The following is a 14336-nucleotide window of genomic DNA, read 5'->3' as shown; positions in this document are numbered from 1 at the left end:
TAGTGCCCCTAGTTCTCAATCAGGAGGCCTGGGTTCAAGTCTCACCTGCTCCAGAGATGTGTCATTACATGTCTAATAGGTTAATTAAAAATATCCCTAAAGGTGTCATTTACTTGGAATCTCAGTGCACTGTCAGGGATGGTATAGTGGCAAGGCTCAGTCAAATGCACATGAGCTCAAAGCCCATCATTGCAACCAGCAGAATTTAAGTTCAATTCATCATGTTAGAATGTAAAGTCAGTCTCAATAATAATGGCCATGCAATTGTCACTGATTTTATAAAAATCCATCCATGCACTCAGGAAGGAAATCGTCATTCTGTATCTAGTCTGACCTACCTGTGACTCCAGACTCTCTGAAATGGCCTAACAAGCCACACAATCCAAGGGATAATTAGAAATGGGTGGTAAATGCTCACTTTGCTAGAGGCACTCACCCATATGCCATGAAAGAATATAAACGAACAATACTTCTTTGCTAATATATCACTGGTTTGAGTTTCTTAGTATTTTGATAACTATAATTTATGCAACTACTTCCTCTAAAAGTTGCAGGAGCCCTTAGTCCCATGGTGCAATTATTAAAATTAAGCTCAATGGCCAATTCTGGAAGATCATTGGACTGACCTCTTAGGCTGCAACAGTACCTCCTATTTCAGGTTTATAGTCAGCATTAATTACCCTACTTCCTTAATATCAAAGAAAGAACTGCGGACACTAGAAATCCGAAACAAAAATTGAAATTATGAGAAAAATGCAACAGGCCTGTTGAGAGAATGCAGAGTTAATGACCCTTCGTCAGAACCCTCCCTTTCTTACTTTCTGTTTTTTTTTCTCTGGCTCATGTATTCTCTCACAATGTTTTTGCTTTCTTTCTGTTTCTTGCTTTGTGCCTTTCTCTTACCCTTCCTCTCCAGATTTCCCATTCTCATTCATTCCTCATTCACCTACATCTTTTGTAGTTTCCCCAACTCAGTACATTTTCATTCTCATTCCATCAAGCTGACCAGGCTCTTGAGATCGCAACCTAGCTTAGATTGGACACCTGATGAAGAAGCAGCACTCTGAAAGCTTGTACTTGCAAATAGACCTATTGGGCTATAACCTGGTGTTGTGTGACTTTTAACTTTGCCCACCCCAGTCCAACACTGGCTCCTCCACATCATGACAATCATTCCTGACAGACCATAAGGCAACATGATATTAGTTTAGCGCTGATTTTTAGATTACTTACAGTGTGGAAATAGGCCCTTCGGGCCAACAAGTCCACACCGACCCGCCAAAGAGCAACCCACCCAGACCCATTCCCCTACATTTACCCATTCAACTAACACTACAGGCAATTTAGCATGGCCAATTCACCTGACCTGCACATTTTTGGATTGTGGGAGGAAACCGGAGCACCCGGAGGAAACCCACGCAGCCACGGGGAAAATGTGCAAACTCCATATAGTCAGTCGCCTGAGGCGGGAATTGAACCCTGTGAGGCAGCAGTGCTAACCACTTGCCACCGTGCCACCCACTTTTGTTTTAACAAATTTCCTCCCAGCTTTCCTGAAGGTCCCTCCTGGATAACAACAGCCTTCAGCGATTTGTGAGCAAATGAACATTGTGTCTATGATGACAATGCATTCAAAATAAGAACGTTATAAATTCTCAACAAATAAAACAATTAATGGGTTCAGATATTAAAAACTAGTCGCTGGGAGTAAGATATGTTTGAAAATCTAATAGATTTCCAGAAAGTTTAGACCAAGAGTCCTTTCAAATATCAAAGCTGGGAATCTCACCAATGAAAGCAAAAACTTTGGCTAAAATCTGATATTGATTCAAAGAACAAAGAAAAATATAGCACAGGAACAGGCCCTTCAGCCCCACCAAGCCTGTGTTGATTCCTAGTCCTTATTTCGACCCACTACTTATTGTCCATACGCGGTTTTTATCCCTATGTTTGTCTCCTGTTTATGTATCTATTAAGATATGCCTCAGCGCTGCTAACATGCCTGTTTCCACCAATGGCAGTGCATTCCAGGCATCCACCACTCTCTGTGAGAAAGGTTTTCCCTGCACTTCTCCCCTAAACTTCACCCCTCTCACCTTGAACCTGTGCCCTCTTGTAGCTGACCTTTCCACCCTGAAAAAAGCCTCTGACTATCTTTGCCTTTCATTATGCTCTAGACCTCTATCAACCTCTGTATTTCCAGTGAAAACAATCTGAGTTTATTCAATTCTCCTCATAACTAAAACCCTCTCGATCAGGCAACGTTCTGGTAAACCTCTGCATCCTCTCCAAAGCATCCACGTCCTTCTGGTAGCGTGGTGACCAGAACTCAGTGAGAAGTCAGATTGCAATCTAAAGAATCTACATTTCCAGCAGAAAGCTTTACCTTTTGGAAACTGGTCTTGGTAATTTGAGCTTGCACTCACTGTTACTTTTCAGTCTATGCTTCCTGATCACTCTGTACGATGGTGGCAGAATGCTAAAGTCACTCTCCTCACAAAGCTGAGAATCAGGGGTTCAAACGCACTGCAGCTGGTGGTTAAAGTAACATTCACTTCATGCATCTGGAATGAATTAATTCATGTTAATATCAATATGCAGGTGGACTGGGAAAATTGAATTGGGGCAGCATATCCCAAAAAAAGGAATTTTTGAGATATATATGACATGATTTTTTGGAGCAGCTTGTAGGACAGCCCATGAGGGAACAGGCAGTTCTGGATTTGGGGATGTGTGATGAGGCAAATTAGGGAGTTTAAGGTGAAGGAATCCCTATGGAGCAGTAACCATAATATGCTAGAATTCACCCCATAGTTTGAGAGGGAGAAGCTGGAATCAGATGTAACAGTGTTACAGTTGAGTAAGGGTAATTACAAAGACGTGAGGGAGGAGCTGGCCAGAGTTGATTGGAAGGGGAGTCTAGCAGGGAAGGTGATGGAGCAGCAATGGCAGAAGTTTCTGGAGTAATTTGGGAGGCACAGCAGAAATTCATCTCAAGGAAGAAGAAATATACTAAAGGGAGGATGAGGCAACCGTGGCTGACAAGGGAAGTCAAGGATTGCATAAAAGCAAAAGAGAAAGCATGCAATCTAGTGGGAAGTCAGATAATTGGGAAGCCTTTAAAAACCAGCAGAGGATAACTAAAAAAGCAATAAAGGGGGAGAAGATGAAATATGAGGGTAAGCTAGCTAGTAATATAAAAGAGGATTGCTTTTAGTATCTAAGAGGTTAGACAGAGGCAAACGTGGACATTGGACCATTGGATAATTAGGTTGGAGAAGTAGTAATGAGGAGTAAAGAAATGTTGGACGAACTGAATAGGTACTTTGCATCAGTTTTCATGGTGGAAGACACTAGTAGAACTTCAAGAAAGTCAGGGGCAGAGCTGATTACTGTGGATCTCACTAAGGAGAGGGTGCTGGGGAAGCTGAAAGGCCTGAAGGTGGATAATCCTTTAGAAGTGAGATGAGGAGGAATTTATTCAGAGGGTGGTGAATCTGTGGCACTCATTACTCCAGAATGGTGTGGAGGCCAAGTCATTGACCGTATTTAATACAGAGATAGATGGTTATTAGTGAGTAAGGGGATCAAGAGTTAATAGTCTCATGGCCATAGGAACTCGGTTTATAGAAACTTCCCTGCAGATTGAAGGGCTGATGTAGCTGGAAAATTTGCTTTATTCTCTTTGGGGATGACGGGTGTTCAAGAGGAAATATGATTCAGGCATTTAAAGCAATAGAGGGAGCTAACAGGCTCTGAGGGGCTGACTGAATTTAGAATTGGGCCAGCTAAAATGGACCATTCTCCAAATGTTTCACCAGGCTACTCAACTGTGGAAGTCATCACTTTCAGGCCCACTCCTGAACTGTCCTGTGCCAATGGGCACTGCCAGAACAAACCACCTGATCATGATCAGGAAGAACCATACATACTTTGTCAAGATATATGGAAGTCAGCCATTATCCTGCATCATTTATTCAGATGGAGTCAGTTTAGTCACACTCAGCATCCCATTTGGTGGTGATTTTACAATTGGACCATGGAGGGAGCTCATTTTAAGCCACCTCAGCTAACTGAATCCAGTTATTAGGCCAGCCTTAAGCCTAGGGTTCTTGTGGTAAAGTGATAGTGTCCCAACCTTTTTCTCAAAAGACCTATCAAGTTCTATCTGCTCCAGAGGTGTGATGTAACATCTCTGAACAGGTTGATACTTAAACCTCTGTGGTTGTGGGTTCAAGTCCCACTTCAGAATATTCAACACACAGTCCAGGCTGATGCTGCAGTGCAGTCCTGAAGGAGTGCTATCTTTTGGATAAAGATTAAGCCAGGGGTCTGTGACGTTCAGGCAAATGTACAGATCCTAGGGCACTGTCTGGACGAAGAAATTCTCCCTACTGTTCTGTTTAATACTTATCCCTTGATCAATCACACTAAGACAGATGATCTGGTCAAGTTTCTTACTGCTGTGCACAGTTGTGTTACATGATTCTTTAGTTGACTACACGTCAGTAACTGGAAAATGCTTTGGGACTTTCTGAGGTTGTGAAAATTGCTGGATAAATGCGAGTTCTTTATGTTTCCTTTCCACAGCCAACATCACAGACTAATGCAATGTGAAAGTAAAGCATAGGAATGATGAAACAATCGGGGGAAAAGGCTAACCTCATTGCCTGACAGGTGGTACATCCTAGCTTCTTGCAACAGATAGAAGACATCAGGGTTTTGACGAATAAGTTCATCGCCCTCCACTTGCTCCACAAAGTACCAGGGGTCCAGCAGGGGGAGACGTACATGCCTGAGGACTTGGGGGAGCTGATGACACCTCTCAGACTCCCGATAGCGCACCCAGCGCATCACTGTCTCAAACACTTGCTCCTCATCCGTCACGTACAGCTCGTCGCTCCTCAAGATATCCGAGAGAATCTCCGCTGGCAGTTCCAAGAACTCCTCGTGAGTCAGTACCTGAGGGAAGTTCTGAATGATGTAGCTCTGAACGCGTCTCCGCAGGCTGTCCAGGGAGTGAGTGTCGGCGAGCCGGAGGATTCCCACGCAGTTGTCCGGGTGCACTGCATCCATCAGGAAGCTGGCACAGGCATCCACCATCCGCAGGAACTATTGGACAAGGAAACAGTCACATGGTCAGTGGTGACAAAACTTCTCCCTTCCTATACCACCCTCACCCTGTGGACCTAGCTTTTCTTATCCTTAAACCTCCTGCCTCTCCTCTCCATACTCTGGGTGTTCCACTAACATAAAATCATAGAATCCCTGTAGTGTGGAAACATGCCCTCTGGCTCAGCAAGTCTATGCCAACCCTCCGAAGAGTATCCTACCCAGATCCATTCCCCGACCCTATTACTCCACATTTACCCCTGATCAATGCACCTAACCTCCACATCCCTGGACACTATGGGGCAATTTAGCATGGCCAATTCACTTAACCTGCACATCTTTGGATGCAGACACAGGCAGAATGTGCAAACTCCACACAGGCAAGCACCCGAGGCTGGAATTGAACCTGGGTCCCTGGTGCTGTGAGGCAGCAGTGCTAACCACTGAGCCACTGTGCCACCCTCCTCCCTCCTTCACTTTGTCTTCAAGTTATGAACTCAGACTGTGAGGTGAGTCCCATCACAAATCAAACCTAATTCTCATGGCTATACAATATACAAGAGAGTGGAAATCCTTATTGATGTTACTCCCAACCCCTGGTCTCTGAGGCCAACTAACTAACATGGCCTCTCCCATTTCACCTCATCTCACAATGGCGAAACAAATCTTATTTGTTCAATAAAGTAGCAACTTCCAGCTTTACACACCAGTGGGGTATGCATTGAAAAGAAACAAGAACTTGTACTTTTTACTAGCTCAGTATATTCAATAGGCACTAGATAAAGACTCAGATGCTTCCTTAAGGATTTAGGAAACCACCCATTTAAAGCCTCTATCTGGAAAGCAAACATCAACATTCCAGTCTTGAATGGAAGGACTGTTACAGTGTCAGAGGTGCCATCTCTGAGCGAAGACATTAAAGTGAGGGTCAGTCTGCCTCCTCACACTATTTGATCAAATACTCCCCCAGTGCAGGTACATCATGGGTATGTGCAAAATATAACTTCCTCTGTAGCAAATGTTTACTGCATCCAACCTGGGAATACATGACAGGCAGAAGGAAAGGAGTCTGCTTTGCACCTACCTGGTGCTGAACCTGCTCTGAAGTGCATCAGGTCTTGGTTAGAGCACAAACATCAATGCAGATCAACTCTGTTAGAGGACTCTCCTCCAGCTGATACGTTTAATTTCCAAGTGATCACAAAAGACCCATTGCACTATTTTGAAGAACAGCAAGGGAGTTAGCCCCAGCATCCTGGCCAATATTTATCCCTCAAGCAACATCACATAAATTGGTTTACTGGTCATTAGCTCTATGCTGACTGTGGAGTTTGATGTGTCCACCTTGGCTGCTGCATTTCCGACATTACAAGGTTTTCGAAGTATTTCATTAGATGTAAAGTCCTTTGGAATGTCCTGCGGTCATGAAACAAATTATCTAAATGCAAGCCTAACTACCTTGACTCTGTAGTATTCTACACTATACCTGTCCTGACAGTTTGATGGAATTATGGTAGTTCTTCTATGTTCCATGCACCCTGTTTAAAGCTCACCGGAATAGAAAGAGTTGTAGTCCTCGCCATTAACTTTTGCTGCTTCAAAATGTGGCGCAAACAAAACTTTAAACAAGAAACAAGCTGCAAGAGAAGGGAGGCATTGTGTAAAGTACTTGTTTCTAATCCAAAAGGCTAACTGCTTGGTTTAATGATGAGAAGAACTGGAGGAGATGTGACAAGTATGTTTTGTAGAACGTTGAGGGAGGAGTGGTCACAATATAATATGGGCTTGGAGTGGAGGATCTATCTTGGCCTACTACTGAGATTACCCAGCATCACGGATGCCAGTCTTCAACTAAATCAAATCACACTATGTGTTGTCATGAAATGGCTGAAGGCAATGGATACTGCAAAAGCTATGACCCTGACAACATTCCAGCAACAGTACTGAAAATCTGTGCTCCAGAACCAGCCGTGACCCTAGCCAAACCTCTCAGTACAAGGACATCATTGGCATCTACCGCCAATGTTCACAAAAAGCAGGACTGCATCAGTCTCATCTTAACCGTTAGCAAATTGGTGGAAGGGGTAGTTGACAATGTTATCACATAACACTAAGTCATTCTTAACCCAGTTTGGGTTCTGACGGGGCCATTTAACTCTTGACCTCATTACAGCTTTGGTCCAAACATGGACAAAGACTAGCTCATATAGTGGTGTCAGGATGAATGAGCTTGAAGGCAAGGCATTTCACCAAGTGTGGCATCAAGAAGTCCAGCCAAACTCAAGTCAATAGGATTCAGGGGAAAGCTTCTTGCTGGTTGGAATCATACCAAGAACAAAGGAAAATGATTGTGGTTATTGCTGGTCAATCATCTCAGTCTAAAGGATATCACTGACAGAGTTCCTCGAGGTAGTGCCATAGGCCCAACCATCTCCATCAAAATCCTTCCTGCTATCATAAGGTCAGAAGTGGGAAACATTTATTGATGGTTTCACAATGCTCAGCATCATTCACAGCTGTCCAGATACTGACCGATGCAAAAAAAACAACCAATTTCAAAACACAAACCATTCAAATTCCAGAGCAACTTAAGATGGTATGTCACTGACAACAAATTACTATAAACTTAGCACAAAGGATCCATTGGTATAGTTTCTCTATTATACCTCAGCATCAAACAGAGTGCTTTAATTGGTCTTAAGGATCTTGTATCCTAACTTCTATCAATAATTGCAGCTCATCTCTTCAGTATTCTCAATGTTGCAGCAACTATGTTTACACTCTACTTTAAGATCAGCATTTAAACTTGAAAATTGATCTGTGCCCATAACCACCTTGTGCTACTAAGTGACAAGTAACATTCCCACCCCACAAGTGCCAGGCAATGACCTCTCACCATTAGATAGAGTCTAACCATCTCCGTATGACATCCACGGCATTACCAGTGATCAGAAACTGAACTGGACTAGCTCTATAAATACTGTGGCTACAAAAGCAAATCTAACTAGGAATTTTGCAGAGGACACCTGACGTTTTCCAAATCTGTCCACCATCTGAAAGGCACAAGTCAAGAGTGAGATAGAATACTAAACCTGGGCGAATGCAGTTCCAACAACAGTAATAAAACTCAGCACCATCCCGATAAAAAAGCAGCACACTTAATTAACACCCACTGTCTTCTAGACTCACTCTTTTCAATGCCAACTCACAATGGCAGAAGTGTTTACAAGATGCTGTGTAGTAATTAACTATGGCTGCTTTGACAGCAGCTTCCAAACCCTGTCCCACTGAGAAAATCAAAGGCTGCAGATACATGAATGGAACGCCATCACCTGCAAGCTTCCTTCCAAACCACTCAGCAGACTGATTTGGAATTGTGTCAGCCTACTTTCACTGTCACTGAACCGATATGCTGGAACTCTCTCCTTAACAGCGCTGGCGGTGTATTTACAGACTAAGGACTGCAACAGTCAAGAAGGTGGCTACCCACCACCCACTCAAAGGCAGTTAAGGATGAGCAGAAAAATGGTAATATCGTCTGCAATTCTCGCATCCCATGAAAGAATAAATGAAAATAATAATATTGGATGTGGCCAACTATGAAGGAATGCGAATAAAACTTTGGTGAAAATGATTAACAAAGAGGCAGAGCAAAGATGTGTCAGTTTTAAAGGAGCAAAAGCAACATTTAGACCAAATATTTTTCACAAAGTAATAAGAAAACACTAGTCATGGATACATACATTAATAAAGGGGTGAGGATAAAAATGAACCTGAAGATTTGGACATATGCAAAGTAAAAAAAAAACAACACAGGGAGGATGACAACAGGAAATGTGATAATCTCAGGAAAGAGCTTAAAAAGACAAAGAGGAAATAGGAAATGGAAATATCCCAACTAATTTTTTTTAAAGGGCATAACACATCCTAAAGTAACCACAGTAGAGGAAAGGTAGTGTCGAGCTACTGGAGACAATATGGGTTGTTAAATAAATACCATGCCCCAGTTTTCACTAAATAATTTGACAAAAAGGAAATTATGGGAGCAGCAGGAAATGGGCTATTAGAAAAGTTAAGGTCGAAAGAAAGGAGTTTTTTACACAAATATAATGAGCACAAGATGCTGACAATGACTGCATCTGCAAATAATCAAAGAGGAGATAGCAGAGGTAGTAACATAAATGTCCTGTATCAATATTCAATAGGACAAGTAATAGAGCCTAAAGACAAAATTGCAAATATAATTTCTGTCTTCAAAGGTAATTTAGAGAACTTTGGCCAGTTAGCTTCATGCCCATAGTGGGAAAGATATCCTGTCACTAAAAATGAACTATACTGTATGCAATAATACCCGGTGTAGATTTCAGAAAGCTCAGATTCAATCGATCTTATTGCATTGTCTGAAGAAATAGCACAAAGTGTAGACAGGGCAATGTAGTGCACGTGGTGGGCATGGGCTTACACGATGCCTTTGATATTAACAGCTGTATGATCATTGTTCTGGGCTAGCCAGTCAAGGATAATTTAGCAGACTTGGAGAAAGTGAAGAGTGATGTCCTGCAGAAATCTATGCTGACATCATTATTGTTCACCATATCCAACAAAGATGTTTCATTCATTCATTCACAGGATAATGGCATCGCTGACTGGGCAGCACTTGTTGCCCATGTCTAATTGCCCAGACAGCAACTAAGAGTCAACCACATTGCTACAGGTCTGGAGTCACATGTAGGCCGGATGGGGTAAGGATGGCAGTTTTCTTCCTTAAAGGACTTTGGTAAAGCAGAAGGGTTTTCGAACAATTGATTGTCAAATTTTAGACTCTTAATTTGGGCTCAAAAACTTGAGAATTGGTGCAAAATTTGAAGTTGACACCAAATTCACTAATAAAGTGGAGGAATGTACAAGAAAAGAAGACTTAAACTGGTTTGCAGACTGGATAAATGAAGGGGATGAATAAACAGGTAGGCACTGATAAACTATAGGGAACCTTAGTTAGAGTACATTTGTTTGCTGTTCTAATCTCCATCCTAGAAAAAGATTATTAGAAGTGGAGAATGTGCATGAAAGATTCCCAATGATGCTACCACATTTAAGAGGTTGCAACAATCAGAGAGTTTTGAGCAGGGAGCTCACTTTTCCTGGAGGTGATATAAAAGAGCAGACATTTCTCAAATTATTAAGAGTTGGAGAAGATGGATTTTGAGAACTGGCTCCACCATGACTATGACTATGTCTGCATTGAAGAGGCATGCTTTTATGGAAGCCACTAACAAATGAACCAAAGACTAGAGGCAGCATTTCTTTATGCAGAGAAATGTGGGAAAGTGCAGGCCACTGTCACATGAAAGAGTTCAGACAGATGACATTGATGCATTTGAGGGGATGCATACAGGAGGGAGAAGGGAATGAAGGAACATGGAGACAGAGATAGAAAATAGTAACTTGGGCGTGGGACTCTCCTCTGGAGAATAAATATGGGCACAGGCTAATTAGACTAAATGTGTTGATACTGTGCTGCTGAACTGATGTGGGTTTCAGAGTAAGAGAACTACAACAGAGACAGCAAAATGCACTGGTGTGTAAACCACACCATCCTGCTGTTTACAGACAAATCTGGACACGTGTTTCTGTGTTTTGAAACCATAAGGGAATAGCTTTCTCAGACAACTGATAAATAACAAACAAGCTGTGCTCTTCAGAGCTGCAGCACCAGCTGCCCAGCTCATACGGTAAAGATAGCATCAGTTTCAGGGTAATTTGAGAGGCCTGAACCCACGTTGTATTTTCAAATCAAATTAGAGTGACTGCAAATTAGATTAGATTAGACTTACAGTGTGGAAACAGGCCCTTCGGCCCAACAAGTCCACACCGACCCGCCGAAGCGCAACCCACCCATACCCCTACATTTATCCCTTACCTAACACTACGGGCAATTTAGCATGGCCAATTCACCTGACCCGCACATCTTTGTGACTGTGGGAGGAAACCGGAGCACCCGGAGGAAACCCACGCAGACACGGGGAGAACGTGCAAACTCCACACAGTCAGTCGCCTGAGTCGGGAATTGAACCCGGGTCTACAGGCGCTGTGAGGCAGCAGTGCTAACCACTGTGCCACCGTGCCGCCCACAAATGTGGAGAGGGAGAAGCTGAGATGTTTATCGTCAATATCTGTAATATGTTTTATTGCTCCCTATACAGACAGAAAGTGTATAGTTTGTGGTGAGATGCAAATGCTTCAGTTGGTGTCTTAGATTCCGCATGCTGGAATCAATCATGTGTACACAACAGATATTTTGGTTTAAAATTGGAGTCAATCACTGCCAATGGGAGATGTTGGGTGGGGGGCATGTTGGGGGATCTGCCAGCCTGTGCCACCTCACTCCTGATGGGCACTCATCTTTGACTTCAAACTTGGTGATGGCAATCAACTATTGTACTTGATAATCAGCCATCAGTTCGTTCTTTGAGGCAAATGAGCTGGTTTACATCTTCAGTCTCTCTGACGAGTAGAGATGGCTCCAGTTCTTTAAAAGACTCTTCAATGATCCCTCCAGCTTCCCTTAAGGTGTTGTTGAGAGTTGAACCTTCGATGATGCCTTTAGCTGGCTTTACTCCATGGGTATAATTTGCTTTTTATGCATTGAGAACTTTAGCAGGTTCCCCCTGACGGGTCATGTGTAACCAGTTTTCTGCTCTCAGGCTTATTTCATAGTTATTCATAATTATTCATAACGCCAGATGTGACATCAAACTGGTGCCAAAAGAGAAAAACAGCAGATATCTGACTTGAATGAACTGTGAATTAAGTGAATGAAGATTGGCAAATACATATTAGAAAGCTTACAGAAGACTGTTAGAAAGGGATCACAACTGCTGGTTTGTCTTCAGTAAGACTGGGGGAGCAGGTGAACAGGCCATGAAGAGATCCCTAGAGGCAGGTACATATCTGGCAATAAGTACAGGAGTAGTCGAGCCATGTTTTATTACTGCTAATGTGGAGGCGGTGCTATGGGAGCTGCATTGCAAGGAATATGATCCTCCATAACATCCCACGATAATATCTTCTTCAGTCAGCATTGCAGGAAACCTGCAATGAAATGCACACTGGGCTTAGGTTGCATGGTGGCTGTAACAATGATCACAGTGAATGATGCAACTCAGTCATGCTCTCAGCTACCTCAGTTGACTGAATTCTGTGGGCTTTGCCATAGGACGATGTCCCAGCATCTCCAGAGGTAGGCAGCAACACCTTGTCAGCTGTGATTGTGGCTACAGGTAAATTTGGAATGGGATTCCTTCTAAACATATCATGGGAGGTAAAGCGCAACCTGTTGTGATAGGAGTGTACCTCTGGAAAACAATGTAGGTCAGATATTCACACATCTTCATGATAGCTCCCACATTCTATTGTTACATGTTACTTTGTGAAGGGGAAGTTTCCGTAGTATGTGTGTGCTAGCTCTGGCTGCAGATGTGGGTGTCCGACAGACAGCGTGAAATCTCTCTTAAGCAGCCTAACCTGGTGCAGATTACCGCCCCCCCCCCCCCCCCCCCCCTTCTGAGCAGAATTATCCCCCAAACTTCAATATGGACCATCTAATGCATAGTTTTGATGAAAACCAAACTGTGGAATGTGTGCAATTCAATAGCATCAGTTCCAGTAGACACTTGAGGTAACAAACCACAAATAATAATTTCGAATAACTGTCACGAAGACTCATTGAAAGCATCAGTGACAGTTAGAAGAATGAAACAATAGGGGAAATTCAGTTAACAATGAAGGGCTAAGGAAAGTTAAGCTATCCAGTCCCGAGCAACCCTTTGGTTTCATGGGAACAACTTGACATGGTACATCTTCACCTCCGGCACCCTTTATCAACATCAGTTTTTCCATCCGTTTTAATATAGAAGTGAAAGCCCGGTCTGCTGATGATGGGAACTTCCAACACCTCCCATTACCCAACTCCTCCATGTCTCCAAGGGCTCAAATAGAAATCCCCTCCAATGTAACACCATATAACATCATGTTGCCCCAGAGTACAGTGACAAAACATGGAAACAACTGCCCCCACAGTGGAAGGTTCGTTAGCTGCTAACCTGAAAGAGACTGGCAGCTTCCAAGGTCGCCTGGACATTCTGTCTGGTGATAGAGACTTTGCTGGTGTAAGTGTACTCCAGTAACATCTGCATGGTATCCGCATCGACCCCCTTAATCACGATCTTTTCTTCATGCTTTTCTTTAAGATCATTGCAAAACATCGCCCTGGGAGAGAAAAGAAACCTTTCATGAGACAATGAATCATTCATTTCCTTTGACCTTTGCCTGGTCTGTCTTCCCTCTTGTTGAAAGCAGATCATTTGGAGAAGGTGAGACAGGTTCGAATATAGATTTCTTCCCGGGTATTGTTAAATTCCACCCTGTGATCAAACAGCATATCCCACAGCACACAAGCAGCTCTTCAGGTCATCCTACCTGACTCACAGTTTGATCAATCTGCTCAATGAGTCCCACATCCAATCCTCCTTTCTTGTAGAGCTGTACATTTCTCATTTTCAATATATATCCAATCCTCCTTTGAAAGTTATAATTGAATCTATTTCTAAATCATCACCATGGCTGTGTTAAAAAAAACTTCCTTTCTTCTGATTTTTTAAGCTAATTATCTTAAAACTGTGACCTTTGCTTATCAGCCCTCCAGACAGTGGAAGCAATTCTTCTGCCCTTATCTCATGATTTTGAACACTTTTATCACATCTCCTCCTGACCTTCTCCAACTGCTGTACGGCAAATCCCAGCTTCACCAGTTTTTTATCCCCATGACTGGAATTTCTCATCCCTGATATGCTCGTCCTCTGCACTCTCTTCAAAATGTTCAAATAACAAACAAGATGGAAGAACCCAAGGGGACACAATTTGCTCTTAGAAATGAAGATCAGTTGCCACATCTTCCCTTCACACACCATCCAAAATGAATGCAATGTAAAATATGTTTTGCAGAAGACTGTGGATTTGATCGCCTTTTGGGAATTGAGTGCAAAAATCAATACTGTCCCTCCCCATCTCAGAGCTCTGGTGGAAGAGTGCCAGAGGAACAATTTGGGTGTTTGGCTAAACAACTGGATCCCCACAGAAAAGCTGCCTTGCTAGAGTACCAGTAAGCAGACCCGAGCCCACTAAAAGCATTCTGGGAGAAGTGAAGTATTTTACAGATGACCTTA

The 14336-nt window shown here is 42.9% G+C and overlaps 1 protein-coding gene across 4 annotated transcripts in view; it reads right to left on the bottom strand.

Annotated features, from left to right (window-relative positions):
• klhl6 (kelch-like family member 6) overlaps positions 1-14336 on the bottom strand; it is a 96076-nt gene that overhangs the window by 25059 nt on the left and 56681 nt on the right. For 3 of the 4 annotated variants that reach the window (XM_060834950.1, XM_060834951.1, XM_060834948.1), the window contains exons 2-3: positions 13215-13380; positions 4663-5112 (exon numbers count right to left, since the gene is read on the bottom strand). In XM_060834950.1, the coding sequence (XP_060690933.1) occupies positions 4663-5112; positions 13215-13380 (616 nt within the window). The remainder of the gene's footprint in view (positions 1-4662; positions 5113-13214; positions 13381-14336) is intronic. The other variant, XM_060834949.1, reaches the window with a different exon arrangement.

This window comes from Hemiscyllium ocellatum, chromosome 13 (genome assembly GCF_020745735.1).
Source record: "Hemiscyllium ocellatum isolate sHemOce1 chromosome 13, sHemOce1.pat.X.cur, whole genome shotgun sequence".
NCBI classification, from domain to species: Eukaryota; Metazoa; Chordata; class Chondrichthyes; order Orectolobiformes; family Hemiscylliidae; genus Hemiscyllium; species Hemiscyllium ocellatum.
This window is presented reverse-complemented; position numbering and strand designations above follow the sequence as displayed.